Genomic DNA, 15414 nt, shown 5'->3' on the forward strand with positions numbered 1-15414 from the left:
ATTGCATCTGCCACTTCTTTGACCATTCCCCCAAACTAAGTCCATTTGTGAAAAACCCTGTTTTCTCAACGCTACCTGCACTTCCATCTTCACATCGAACAGAAATGGCCACAGAGCCATTGATTCCTTAATCCAAACTGTTTGGCACACAATGTGAAAAGAAGCAGTCTGAACATTGACTCTTGGAGCAACCACTAGTCACTGTAAGCCAAGCAGAAAAGGCCCCCTTTATTCTCTCTACCTTCAGTCAGTCAGCTAATCTATCCATTTTAGTACCTTTCCTGTCATATTCATGTGGCCTTCTGAAAATCCAAGTACATAAGATCCACCAGTCTTTTTCTCTTCTTTTGCCTACCCTGTCTGTTGTTTCCTCAAAGAATTCCAACAGATTTGCCAGGCAAGGTTTCCCTAAAGGAAGCCATGCTGACTTTGGCTTATCCTATCATGTGCCTCCAAGTACCCAGAAACCTCATCCTTAATAGTAGATTCCAATATCTTTCCAACCACTGAAGTCAGGTTCAGTAGCCTATAAATTCCATTTTTGTGCCTCCCTTCCTTAGAGTGGAGTGCCATTTGCAATTCTTCAGTACTCTGGAACCACTCCAGAATCTAGATAGCTATCTCTTTAAGAATCTTGCAGTGCAGTCCATCTGGTCCAGGCAACTTATCTAAATTAAGTCTTTTCAGCTGCCCAAGCACCTTCTTCTTTGTAATAGCAATAGGCACTCATTTCCGCTCCCTGTCAATTTTGTATTTCTGGCATCTTGCTAATGTCTTCCACAGTGAAGATTAATGTAAAATGGTTATTAAAATTCTCTCCAGCAGTCTGATATCCACATTTGTCTCTTCTACTCATAGTCTGAAAAATCTTTTGTGCCCTATTTTATACTATTGGCTGACTTACCTTCATATTTCATTTCTTTATAGTTTTTTTTAGTTGCCTCCTGCTGGTTCCCAATCGCCTACCTTCCTACTAAAACTTAGCTTTTGATATATTAAATGATTGAGTGTATAGATGGTGATTTTTTTTTTAATCATCCTTTTACAAACATCATTGGGTAATTTTGTGTGGCAGTAGGTATGCTTTCAATGTTTGGAGATTAAAAAGATAATATTTTCAATAATGTTATTTTTAAGATAAAACAAAATAGACCATTATGAACCCATCATTTGGCTGTTCCGCATTACTGAATTTACATTCTTAGCTCCATTTTGGCAGTTGATATATCCTTAAGAAAGGTTTTTCATATTTTCTTAATGGTTGACATAAGTTGTTGCCCTTAAACCAAAAAATGTGACAATTGGCTTTGTAGAATTAGAGTTTTCATCTAACAGGGGTCTACTTAAGAATAGAGCATTTTATTTTTGCATCAAAATGCAATCTAGATTCTCTAGTACCACTACATTTCTAATGCCTTTTATCGCCTGTTACAGAAGCATTTACTGTTTTGTGATGGGAGCCATTTCATCTTGTGCTATTAATGTGCATAAGTCTCATTCTGATTCATTATACCTGATCATTAGGGAATCTACAGGCCAAACAACTTGAGATGAATAAGAGAGCATGTTGGTAACTAGGTAGCAGCTAAAGTATCATTAAAACTAACTAAAAATGTAATGCTGTAATTGGGGGACAAAAACTTGCTTTTTGTTTGGATGCTACTGACATCGAGCTGCTGGCTGGGTTGCTCTTGGTCAGAATTTACCTTAGAAAAAAATTTAGTTTCAAACAAATGCAATAGGACAATTTTTTTTCTTTGAAAGTTGCACCTGAAGCTCAGATGAGAAATTACTTTTAAATCTGGTCAGCAAAAAATATTCTACTGTTAGAGCCACCCAAGGAGCTATTGTGTCACCTGAATAATAGATAATTGGCTCCATTCATTTCATTTCTACATGTCTTCAGTAGATTAAAAGAGGTTTTCATTATTTCTAAAATAAGGAAAAGCCATCCTGGTTTCCGAGGAGTATATTTAGTTATTGTTCAGATCATCAACACCACAGATAGGCCAAAGCAATTTACCAAATAAAAGATTGCTTTTAATGCAACCAACTTTGATGGAAGTGAAAAAGGTTAATGTTGGGAATATGTTTTCTGAAGGCTCCAATGTATGGGCAATGTAAACTGTTCAGACTGTCATGCTGGTTAAATTTGATCTGGAAATTGAAAATGGGAATAAAGCAAAACAAAGTGTGATGTTTCAGAGAGTGAGAGATTGCAGGCAGACTTGTCAGCCGTGGTCAAAAATACAAAGCTGTAGGCACTTTTGACCTACCTACTTAATGTTTGTTTTTCTATCTGGGGATTTCTTGCTAAGAGAACACCTGAGTAGTTTTAATTAAATGCTGGGCACCACCCTGTGAGGTGCTGAGACAGTGGGGCAGAAGCAGGATGTCCAAACATGGGTGCTGAAAGAGGAATGCTGACGCAGGGGTACCAAAATAGGAGGGAATTGGTTGTTAGATTATCTCCACCACTAGCAGTAAGATGTGAAAGATTTATTATTGGTTGTGAGATCAATTAAGTCAATCATACCACTTGCCTTGTGTGTAACCCCTTTGCTATACTTTCTCCAACATGGCACCTTGTGGGTAAGAGGTTGCAAACTATGATGGAAAACAATTATGGCTGCTGGCCTAAAATGCTGTGATGTTCAGCTAGGACAGCTCAATCTGTTCTGAAGGGGTGCAATTCAGCGTAGTAGTAGGACTGAGTCATCTCTCACTTAAAAAATACCTTGACTTACTATGACCTTCAATATCCCTGCACAACTTTTTGTTGATTGAGGAAAACGTTTGAAGAACAAGACCTCAGGTTAGGTACAAACTTCATAGTCTACTGGTTGGCAATGATCATGTTTCTGAAACCTGGACTACCCTAATAAAGTTACTGGAAAAATACCATTTGTGCTATCTACAGCATGCTCCAAATTTATTGGAAGGAGAAGAAAAACGGGATCTTCTTGAATATCCCACATAACATGGTGAGAGGAACCTGAAGCAGGTTGACCAGGTATGAACAAAACTCCTTTCCTCAAAAACATTAATGAGGCTGCTGTGTTTTTTACTACAATCTGGGGCACCATTCTTTTTGTTAAACATGAAATGAACAATTTAAGTTTCCAAGATCAGTAACAGTGTTATTAAGAGAGGACTGAAGTTCTTGGTCATTAGGACTTAACTTTTGAAGCGGAGGTGAAGGGGTACCAATATCCTCATGGACATATGTAAGGTGAATGGTCAGTCTTTTTCCCAAGGTAATGGAGCCTCAAACTTGAGGACATCCATTTGTTTAAAAGAGTGGTAAACTGGTTATGATGCAAAGGGGAGGGTGGTCAAACTATGAAACTAACAACCAGTGGAAGTGGTACAAATGCAATGAGGAAATACAAATACAAATGCAATGAAGCATTTAGGCAGATACCTGGACAGGAAACATTTAGAGGATAATGGGGCAAGTGCAGGCAATGGGATTACTTCAGTAAGTGTGGATGAGTTGGACTCAGTAATTACATACAATAAGTCTAAGACTCTAAAAGGTATACAAAGACAGTCTTTTATCGTGGAGGAAGATTACCAATGAGCACAGAAGGATAGAGATGTGTATGAGTCAAGAAAAGTAGAAAGCAAAGAGGGTTAACACTTAGAAACAATTTTTACAGTTGTGAACTGTTGGTGAGACTGCAGTTATTGCACAAGTTTGTCCTCCTACTTATTAGTAGTAGAGGCAGTCCCAAAGAGATACATTAAACCAATTCCTAATATGAATGTGTTTTCCTGTTGCAACACCTAAACAAACTATATCAGGATTTGAGTTTAGAAAAAGTAGGGATGACGTTAATGAAACTGAGTATGAGTTGGTAATTGTTAAGATGTCAGACTTGAAGGACCAGGTGGCTACTCCTGTTCCTATTTCCCTGTGTTCTTCTGAAAGCATAGAGAACACATGAAAGATGCTAACAAGTTAAATGTTAAATGCGGCTACAGTTTGCAGACAACTAGGGATCAGCAAAAAGTGGAGATCAAAAAGTAAACCTGTGCATGGGGATGGAAGACGTGAATACAGTTTGAAATGAACACTTTGACAGTATCACTGCTCTTGCCAAGACAGAATGTATTTGAGATCTACCTGCTCTAATGCCGGCGTTATTTAAGCTTTTCTCCTATATCTGTACTCAAGGTGCTAGAGGAAAAACATTCATTGCAAAATCAACCAAATAAAAACCTAAGCAATAGATGAAGCATTGCCATGGTCAGTTGTGGAGGCCAATTCATTAGGAATATTTAAAGAAGAGGTTGTTAAATTCTTGTTGCTCCACTTCGTACACATTAATGGACCACATTCTCCCTGAAAAAAATATATAAAATGTAATTGAGAAGAGGTACTTCAATAGTACATGTGGAATATGTTAGTGTTGTGTTTATGCAACTAGATGACTAATCCTGAGGCCTAGATTTCCTGAAATTTAAAAGAATGGGGGGAGGGGCATCTCATTGAAACTACTGAATATTGAAAGGCCTACCTAGACAGAGTGGATGTGGAGAGTATGCTTCCATTGTTAGGAGAGTCTAGGACCGGAGGTAACAGCCTCAGAATAGAATGTCCAATGAGGAGGAATTTCTTTAGCCAGAAGCTGGTGAATCTGTGGAATTCATTACCACAGACAGATTTGGAGGCTAAGTCATTGGGTATTTTTAAAACAGAGGTTGATAGGTTCTTGATTAGTTAGGGCATCAAAGGTTATGGGGAGAAGGCAGGAGAATGGGGTTGAGAAGGATAATAAGTTTGCCATGATGGAAAGACTTAATGTTCTTTTTGTCTTATGGTCATTCAATTCACAAAACAAAGAAGAACATCAGTAACTATTCAGGATACAGAAAGCCCTTCCAGTATTTTCTGGTTTTATTTCAGATAGTGGTAGTTTGTTTTTAGTAGGAGTTTTTTGTTTCAAAGCATTCTTCTGGTGTGGAAGAGGTTGTTTGGTTATACAGTGACATTCTCATTAAAGAGATAGTTAATTCAATTTGAATAAAATATCTCCTACAGGTTTAAGGTTGGATCATTGCTCAACACAGACCTGAATACACACTACGAAGATTCCAGGGGAAGGTAGCTATTCCCATTTTCTTCTGAAAAGCACGGACAAGCCACAGTGAAGATAAAAATCGTGACCTTGCCAGTTTTGTTTTCTCCCACCACTGGACTGCTGTTTCAATGGATGTCAACCAGAAGCCAAATGTGGCTGTGCAGCTACATATCAATTAAATAATAATGTGCTCAAGGAGGTGAAGTTAACCAGTATATTCACTTTGCAGCGAGAGAACATGCAGATCAAAGCATATGGGTACATTCAGTCAATAAGTAGTGCTAGGAGAGTCATTGCGCTAAAAGAAATAGATCCATACATCACATTGCCTCTTTGGCAAGTGTCTTGTCAAAGACAACTTTCTCTGCTGTAGGTGCTAATTTGCTGTTGTTGACCTGATCATTACTAAGAGGTAAGTCTGGTGGATGTAATTTGTCAGTCTTGTTAGATGTAGTCAACTCAGGAGTGTTCTTCGGTTAAGCATCCAGTATCTGGTCTACAAAACATCTCCGTGTCTGATCTCCAACATCCACTGTGTACATCAGTGGTCCAGTTCCTGTAGCTATCCTACCGAGTGTCCACTTGTCTTCTCAGTAATCAGGCACTTGGACTTCCTGTCCAAACTCGAAGCTCCTTGCTGATTTACTTAGTGTTACGTACCTGTGACACGTGACAGTGGTGTACGTATCACATGACAGGTGTTGAAGCTATACTGGACTTGAGGTAATGGTCTTGTGATGGTGGAGTGATGTCATTTTCCCTGCCAGTAGAGGTCATGTGACAGGTTTTTTTTACAGGGTATAAAAGGAGGACCCCTCCCTGAGGAGGGGCCATTTGTGGCTGGATTTGCCATGTTGTCTTCATGCCACTGTGTGATTTAATGTTATGATGCAGTTTAGTTAAAAGATGAAGTTTTATCTAATGCCTAAAGTTTAAAAGGTCATTGCCAGCAGTTTCTTTACGATACTGCTGGTTGAGAATCAGTGGAGAGTGAAGATCGGAGTTTGGGAGTTAAAAGATCGAGGAGAATCGATTTTGACAGTGAAGCAGGTTCAACCTTGTTTGATCCTCAATCAGAAGGAACTTGTTGACTGTTCTTGTGTTAATCCCTGTGAAATAGCAGAAAGGATTGGGAACAGTTCTGTAAAGGAAAGGTCAGTGCCTTTAAGCCATTCCATTTGTCCATCTACGTAAATTCTTCGTGGGAAAAGTTCGATTTGGGAACTGAAACAACACGATGTGAAAGAGAATTTAAATCGTCTTAAAAAAGTCTCTCCCTTAAATGGACTGTGAGCATTTTGAACTTTTGCAATACTACTTCGAAGAACTGTTTTTGCTTCATTGCTTTAAGAACTGTTTAAGCTGCCGCACAGCTGCTGATTTCCGGTTACGTGAGAGGTTTGCTTACTTTTGGGGGTTTGTTTTTAGTGTTTAATAAACGTGTTATTTGTTATAAAAACCCCTGCCTAACTCATATATTTATTGTTGCTTGAATCTAGGTGTAGCAACAGGTGAAATGTTTATTCTGCAATTCCCTCCATACAGTCTATGTGAGATCTCAGATTCCTGCTCACGATCAGCATTGCAGATGTTTGGTCATCACATGAACAGAGTCCCGATACACAAAAAGGAAATTGTCCACCTTCTGCTGTAGACAAATGTCCTCCTTGTTCATAGCTTTAATGAACTTGTTGAAGGTTTGGACAAACCTTTCAGCTCACCCATTCATTGCTGAGTGATGATGAACTGACCTGTTTGATGTCACTTTTCTTCTGAACTCTTCTGGTGTGTACACTGGTCCATTATCACTCACAATTTGTTCACGTAAGCCATTTCTGGAGAAGATGGTCCCCAGAGCAGAAAGTCTTTTCTGAGGTGTTTGATGTCATTGGCATGACCTCCGGCCACTTCGAATGAGCATCTACAGCAATCAGAAACGTGGAGTCCATGAATGGCCCAGCAAAGTGAATATACACTTTGCCATGCTGAATGAAGACGGGGCACTCCAAAGCTGCTGCGCAGGTTGAATCTGTAGTTAAGAAGGCATACGGTGTATTGGCCTTCTTCAACTGGGGGGTTCAGTTTAAGAGCCGAGAGGTAATTTCACAGCTATATAGGACCCTGGTCAGACCCCACTTGGAGTACTGTGCTCAGTTCTGGTCGCCTCACTACAGGAAGGATGTGGAAGCTATAGAAAGGGTGCAGAGGAGATTTACAAGGATGTTGCCTGGATTTGGGAGCGTGCCTTATGAGAATAGGTTGAGTGAACTCAGCCTTTTCTCCTTGGAGCGGCGGAGGATGAGAGGTGACCTGATAGAGGTGTATAAGATGATGAGAGGCATTGATCATGTGGCTTTTTCCCAGGGCTGAAATGGCTAACATGAGAGGGCACAGTTTTAAGGAGTTTGGAAGTAAGTACAGAGGAGATGTCAGGGGTGTTTTTTTACGCAGAGAGCTGTGGGTGTGTGGAATAGGCTACCAGCGATGGTGGTGGAGGCAGATACGATAGGGTCTTTAAGAGACTCCTGGATGGGTAGGTACCTAGATCTTCGAAAATTAGAGGGCTATGGGTAACCCTATGTCAGGGATGGCCAACCTATGGTGCATGCGTCAGAAGTGGCGCTTTGGATGATTAGAAGTGGATCATTGCACCCCAGTGAGAATAATAAAAAAGTAAGCCTACTCATGTAAAATGTATTAACCAAAAACAAAGTTGGAGAAAAAAATCTACAAATGGAATTGAAGTAGCTTAGAGCTAGAAATGGGTTTTACTGAAAATGAATCTAAAACTTAGCAATTATTTTTAGCGATTTTATTATTTCATGCACATCTTTTGGTGAATGTTATCTTCTTTCACATTAATCTGTTTTCAATTTTAAAGAATGTTCAATGAGTCAAACTAGGAAAGAAGGACTTTTGGTCTGCAGTCATTCCATAACTGTTCAATACACATTGAATACTTGTTTGATCCTGAGGTGCTAGGGTGACAATCAGACAGATGTACTTTATTGATCCCAAGGGAAATTGGGTTTCATTACAACCACACCAAGAATAGTGAAGAAATATAGCAATATAAAACCATAAATAATTAAATAATAAGTTAATCATGCCAAATGGAAATAAGTCCAGGACCAATCTATTGGCTCAGGGTGTCTGACACTCTGAGGGAGGAGTTGTAAAGTTTGATGGCCACAGGTAGGAATGACTTTCTATGACGCTCAGTGTTTGCCAGTCAGTTTAAAATTGACACTCGTGTGCTACGGAGTTGTGCTTTGTTCATCCTTTGTGAACATTTGCAGTTTTGTACTTTTTCGAAAATCAAGCCTTGTTTTTACATTCCGTTACCCATCACAGTGCAAAGAAAATGAGCAAAAGAAAAGCAGAAAGTGATAGTAAGCATGAATTCAATGAACAGTGGGAAAATGATTTCTTATTTATAGCAGGTCCGTCAGGAAAACTGTTGTACATTGCTTGTGAAAACACTTTCTCTCAGAATAGAAGACATGATCTTAATGGACACTATAAAACACAACATCAGACTGAAATAGAAGGAAAATTGAAGCTTGTGCTTGGGTCTGAGTTACGGAAAGAATATGTGATTAAGAAAAAGGGAAAAATCAAAAGAAGACAAAATATATTTGTTAAAAGTCTCATTAAGGTAAGTAATGTTTATCTTGTTTTTATATTAAATCAATATATCATGTAAAATGCTAAATATGTCTACATTAACATATTTTTACAAGAATTGAATGGGGGTTCAAGAGTTGTATAGTGCATATGAACTCGTGTGTGAAAAAATTGACATGTGGAATGTAAAAGGTTGGCCACCCCTGTCCTAGGTAATTTCTAAAGTAAGTACATGTTTGGCTCAGGATTGTGGGCTGAAGGGCCTGTATTGTGCTGTAGGTTTTCTATGTTTCTAAGATCTCCCCTCATTCTTCAGAATTCCAGAGAGTACAGTCCCAGGCGACTCAATCTCTCCTCATAGTCTAACCCCCTCATCTCTGAAATCAACCTGGTGAACTTCCTCTGCACTACCTCCAAATCCAGTATATCCTTCCACAAGAAAGGAGACCAGAGCTACACGCAGTACTCCAGGTGCGGCCTCACCAGTACCCTGTATAGTTGCCGCATAACCTCTGTTTTTAAGTTCATTCCCTTGAGCAATGAAGGCAAACATGCCTTTTGCCTTTTTGATTGCCTGCCGCACCTGCAGCACCTGCAAACCAACCTTCTATGATTCATGCACAAGCACTCCCAAGTCCCTCTGCACAGCAACATGCTGCAACATCACTCTGCAGACTCTCCTTCTGCACAATTAGCTTTTCCACTCAATTTAGTACCATCAGCAAACTTTGATACACTACACTTGGTCCCCTATTCCAGGTCCTTAAGGTATATCGTGAACAGTTGTGGGCCCAACACCAACCCCTGTGTCACACTGCTGACCACTGATTGCCAACCAGAGTAACACCCATGAATCCCAACTCTCTGCTTTCTATTAGTTAACCAATCCTCTATCCATGCTAATATATCACCCCAACTCTGTGCATCCTTATCTTATGGAGAAGTCTTTTGTGCAGCACCTTATCGAACGCCTTCTGGAAATCCCAATAAATAACTTCCATCTGTTCCCCTCTATCCGCTGTGCTTGTTAAATCCTCAAAACTGTCCAGTCTTTGCTGAATCCATGCTGCATCTGCCTGATGGATCCATTCCTTTCCAGATGCCTTGCTCTCTCTAATGATAGCTACAAGCATTTTCCCAGCTACAGATTTTAAACTAACTGGCCTGTAGTTGCCTACCTCTTGTCTACATCCTTTTTTGAACATTGGTCATCTTCCAATCCACCAGGACCAGCCCAGAGTCCGGAGAATTTTGGTAAGTCATCACCAAAGCCTCTACTATAACTTCTACCATTTCTTTCAGCACCCTGGGATGCATCTCCACCATGAAGACTGACACGAAATAATCATTCAAAACCAATATCAAATCCCCCTTCTCATCCTCCAAGGTATCTACATTCACTTTAGCCACCCTTTTCCATTTTATATAATTATAAAAACTTCTACTATGTTTTTATAATTTGTGCTTGATTATTTTCACAATCTAGCTTCCATTTCTTTATTGCTTGCTTTAGATCATTGTTGCTTTTTAAAGTCTTCCCTACTTTCCAGTTTCCCATTACTCTGGGCAACTTTGCGTGCACAAACTTTTAGATTGATGCCTTCTTTTATTTTATCCATGGCTGGCTCTCCCCGCCCTTACTGTCCTTGCTTTTAACCGGAATATAATTTTGTTGAGCACCATGAAAAATCTCTTATAAGGTCTTCCACTGTTCCTCAACCAACCCACCATATAGCCTGTGTTCTAGCCAAATTCTCCTTCATCCCATTGTAGTCTCCATTGTTTAGGCATAATACACCGGTTTTTTGATCAAACTATTGCACCCTCAATTTATAGGAGAAACTCAATCATACTGTGATCACTTCCCTAGAGGATCCCCAACTGCAAGATCACTAATTTTATGTCTCTTTGCACAGGACCGGATCTAAGATAGCACGTTCCCTTGTAGGTTCAGTAACATGCTTTTCAAGAAAACCACCATGGATGCATTCTGTGAAGTCCTCCTCAAGACCACCTCAACCAACTTAATTCACCCAATCTATTCCCCCACGGTAACTGCTGTTACATTCTTACATGCCTCAGATATTTCTGTTTATTGTCTGTACCACTGTAATGTTATTATTCGGTGGCTGATAGACAACTCCCACCAGTGATTTCTTTTCCCTTTACTATTCCTAATCTCTACCCAGATGGATTCAACATTCTGCTCCTTAGATCTTATATCATCCCTCACTATTGCCCTGATCTCATCCTTAAGAATGCTACCCCACCTTGCCTATCCATCCATATTTACTAATATCCTTGGATATTCAATTCCTACTCCTCTCCACCCTGCAACCACATTTCTTTAATGGCCACTAAATCATACCCTTTTGTACTGATTGGTGCCACAAGTTCACTGACCTTATTTCAAATAAAATGTCCTTACACTCACTGTGCTTTTAAAATTTTGTAATCCTTTCCTCTTTTGCACTTGACTTTACTTACTCCGCTCTTACATTTCTTTATCTTTTGCTTTTTCTTTATCCACCCTTTTCTATTTTACTTTATCCATACTTATCCAATCTGCTGAACCCACCCCTTACTATTTAATTTAAAGCCCTATCCACAGCCCTAGTTATGTGATTCACTCATCCAGGTCCCATATGGTTAAGATGGAGCGTGTCCCTGGTGCCAATTTCCCATGAATTCAAACCCACTCCTCCCATACCAATCTGCGAGCCACGCTTTTAACTCTATAATCTTCTTGACTATGTACCATTTGCACGTAGCTCGGGTAGTAATCCAGAGATTACTACCTTTTTGGTTCTGATTTTTTACTTTAGTCCCTAGTTGCTCAGATTCCCTTAGCAGAGCCTGTTTCCTCATTCTACCCATGTTGTTGGTACACACATGGACCACATCTGTAGCAATATTTGTGAGAAACGGGTGGTAGTAGTTTACAAGGCCCAAGTTTGACCTGAGTTGTGACTTTTTTTTCTGGTTTTAGTGCTTGCAGCATTGCTTCAGTCTTCTCTTGTGACTCACGTAAAACCATGCTTGACGATGTCATGTGCACGATATGAGATTTCATTCTTGGAAAAACTCACATTTCTCTCTCTTTGCATGCAGACCGTACTCACTCAGCCTGGTAAGCACTTCACCAAGGTTCAGGAGGTGCTCTTCATCTTTCTTGTCAGTCACAATGATGTCATCAAGGTAACATTGTGTTCCTGGGATATTGTGGAGCACCTGGTCTGTCGCTCTTTGCCAGATTGCTGGAGCCGATGTGATGCCAAAGATGAGGCAATTATTCTGGAACCTTTGTGAGTGTTGGTTGTGAGCAACTTCCTGCTTGACTCCCCAATCCCCGCTTGTAGATAGGCTTGTGACAAGTCAATCTTTGTAAACCTCTCCCCACATGTCAAAGAAGCAAACAATGTCTTCTATTCGTGGCGGGGGATACTGTACAGTACACAGCACACTTAGAAGTCCCCACATATGCAAACAGTTCTGGTCTTCCCTTTCTTGATCATCAGGGCAAAGGGTATGGCCCAATCGCTGCAGTCAACCTTGGAGAGAATGCCAGGTGCCTCCAAGCTTTGAAGTTCAGCCTCTCCTTCAGACATAGTGTGTAAAGCAATGGGCGTGCTGTATGGAATGTTGGTGTTGCTGTTTCATCCAGTTCAGTTCTGGCCTTCATGCCTTTGAGTTTACCAATCCCCTTCTCATTAGAATTAAGCCTGTGACAGTCCCTAGTTAGTGCTACCATTTAGACAGCAGTTGCCTGTTGATGACAAATGGAGGGCTTCGATTCTGACCCAGTCTAGTTGGAGTTTTCTCAACCATGTACATCTGAAAAGTGCTGGCCCTCCACTTTTCAGCACTAACTGGTGTGTGTGGTCTCTGTATGTTACATACACTTTCAGCTTGCCTTCGGGAGACACGGTCTTTAGAAGCACCAAGATAGCTTAGAAAACAATCCGTTGTAGTCGGCCTCGGGAATAACAGACAGAGCTAACCCTGGATCAAGATCCAATTTCAGTTTTATACCAAACACATCTGTTGTGATCTATATGATTTTGCAATCTGTTTTAGTAATGCTATGCAGTTCTAGGCATGACAGCTCACTTTTGTAGTATTCAGCGTTGTCTCATTCAATTTCAACTTGTGCATTTGTCTAGTTCTGTGTTTGAAACTTTTCAGTGTGTGGTTTTTCTCTTTGGTTGTGCTTTTTGTCTGACTTGTACACTCTCCATGTGACCTTGTCTGTGACACTTCCTGCAAACTTTCTTTGAACCAATAGTCATTTGCATCATGAGACAATTTGCCACATCGGTAACATTTTCAGATTTTCGCATCATTCAGGGCATTTTGTGTGTTTCACATTCTAAACTCTTTTTCTGTAGTTCCAACGCATCCTCTTCTGCTGTCTAATGATATTGTAATGGTCAATGCCTGTTCTAAGGTTAGGTCTGTTTCTGACAGTAGCCTCTTCTGTGTGCTTTGATTATGCATGCCGCATACAAGCCTGTTCTTTAATACGTCAGAAAGTCCATCTCCAAAGTCACAACATAGGGAATGTTTGCACAGTTCTGCAAAGTATTCAGAAATGTTTTCATCCTTTTACTGGTTCCTTTTGTGAAATCCAAATCTCCCGGCTATTACTAACGGTTTAGCGCTCAAGTGATTTTGTAAAGTTGCAACAATTCCATCGAACATCTTGCTTGCTGGCTTTTCGGGAGTTACTAAGTTGCGTAAGAGCCCGTATGTTTTAGCACCCATTAAGGTAAGAAGCGTGGACACTTGCTTTTCCTCATCCATGTCATTCGCATTACAATACAGTTCAACCCTCTCAATATACAATTCCCACTCTTCATTAGCACTGTCAAATTTGTTAACATTTGCGACGAAGGCCATCATCGCATTATTTTCACTTTATTTTTGCTAGCTGTGCATCTCTCACTGTGTACTGTGCACTATTATTCATGCAGCATCCTTTTGCTAGCGTCCGTGTCAGCCTTCTCTGAACTGATTCACTCTTTCCTCTTGCTGTCTCTCCCCCGTTCTCCGAACTCTGTTGTCTCGTAACTGTTCAGTTGTCTTGTGCTACTGGTGATATCTGCTGACATTCAGGTACATACAATGTCATCAATTTGTTGTGTCTGTATAACGATGTGTCAATTAAATAAAAGCACACACACGGGGGGGGGGGGGGGGGATTAATTCGTTTATTCACTTTACAGCGACAGAGAAACAGATCAATGAGCATGGTTATCAGTCAATAGGTAGTGCTAAGGGAAGTCTCTGCACTTAAAAAAAATAGATCCATACAACAAACATGAAGTAACCTTCAATTATTCTTGTGGTTTTGGGCTGGTTCTCCTGGTTACCCGCCTTTACTGCTGAGCTCTAGCAGCCTGACAAGAAAGATAAAGCTCAACAAGTGCAAATAGACTGCCCTCATAACTCTGATGAAGGGCAATTGTGCATGCATACTCGCCACATTACACACAAAATAGTATTAAACTTTATACAAAAGTTATGTATTTCAAAATATACTCTAAATGGTAGAGCATCTCATCACTTATTAAAATGGTGTTTTGGACGTTGAAATAGTTCAATAATTTGGCATCAATATCTAGGAAGTCCAACTCTAGAGGGTGGACTGAAGCACCAGAAGAGGTATGTACACTGTTCTTATTTTATTATAGTGTAGTAATTGGAGAACAGCTCTTCTCCCACGTCTATGTCTCGAAGAGCCACAAGAACTACACATCGCAAAGGCCTGCAAAAGAAAAACAGTAAATTTGTGAATAACAGATGAAGCATTTAAGTTGCAAAGTAAACACCACAATTGTATAGAATGAACACAGCACAAGCTTTCTAACATTTTGTTTTTATTACTTAGAGGTTTTTTACCTGTTATGGTTTTTGAACCAACTTGAGCAAATGGCTTTGGCTGCTAGTCCTTCTGTTCCTTCATAATGTATTGTGGATTCAGTTTGGGATGATACATTCCTAAAAGCTTGTGGATCCCAGTCCAGACGCTGCTGGCGTCTGTGGGATGGATGCGAATCAGGAGATGTGAAATTTGTATGCAGTTTCAAAAGAAACCACTGTCTATAGTTTGTAAATATGGAATACTGAAACATGGTTGGAGGAAGGGCAGGATTGGATGATGCAGGTCCCGGGGTTCAGATGTTTTAAAAGGAATAGGATGGGAGGTAGAAAAGTGGGGGGGGGAGTGGCATTGCTGGTCAGGGATAGTATCACGGTTATAGACAGGGAGGACGCTGCAGAAGGACTGTCCACTGAGTTGGTGTGGGTGGAAGTCAGAAATAGGAAAGGATCAATCACTATGCTGGGAGTACATCTTCAAAAAATTCTATAAGATTCGTCAGACATGATTTTCCTTTCACAAATCCATGCTGACTTTGTCCGATGATTTCACCTCTTTCCTAATGTGCTGTTATCACATCTTTGATAACTGACTCTAGCATTTTCCCCACCACCGATGTCAGACTAACCAGTCTATAATTCCCCAGTTTCTCTCTCCCTCCTTTTTAAAAAAGTGGGGTTACATTAGCCACCCTCCAATCCTCAGGAACTAATCCAGAATCTAAGGAGTTTTGAAAAATTATCACTAATGCATCCAGTATTTCTTGGGCTACTTCCTTAAGCACTCTGGGATGCAGACCATCTGGCCCTGGGGATTTGT

At 40.2% G+C, this 15414-nt stretch overlaps 1 protein-coding gene across 3 annotated transcripts in view; it reads right to left on the bottom strand.

The window, feature by feature from the left end:
• Positions 1-13914: 13914 nt before the first annotated feature.
• The window catches only part of setd9 (SET domain containing 9), a 48260-nt gene continuing 46760 nt past the window's right edge, over positions 13915-15414 (bottom strand). For all 3 annotated transcript variants that reach the window (XM_059989382.1, XM_059989381.1, XM_059989383.1), the window contains one exon: positions 13915-14481. In XM_059989382.1, the coding sequence (XP_059845365.1) occupies positions 14465-14481 (17 nt within the window). In that variant the 3' untranslated portion in view covers positions 13915-14464. The remainder of the gene's footprint in view (positions 14482-15414) is intronic.

This window comes from Hypanus sabinus, chromosome 14, assembly GCF_030144855.1.
Source record: "Hypanus sabinus isolate sHypSab1 chromosome 14, sHypSab1.hap1, whole genome shotgun sequence".
NCBI lineage: Eukaryota > Metazoa > Chordata > Chondrichthyes > Myliobatiformes > Dasyatidae > Hypanus > Hypanus sabinus.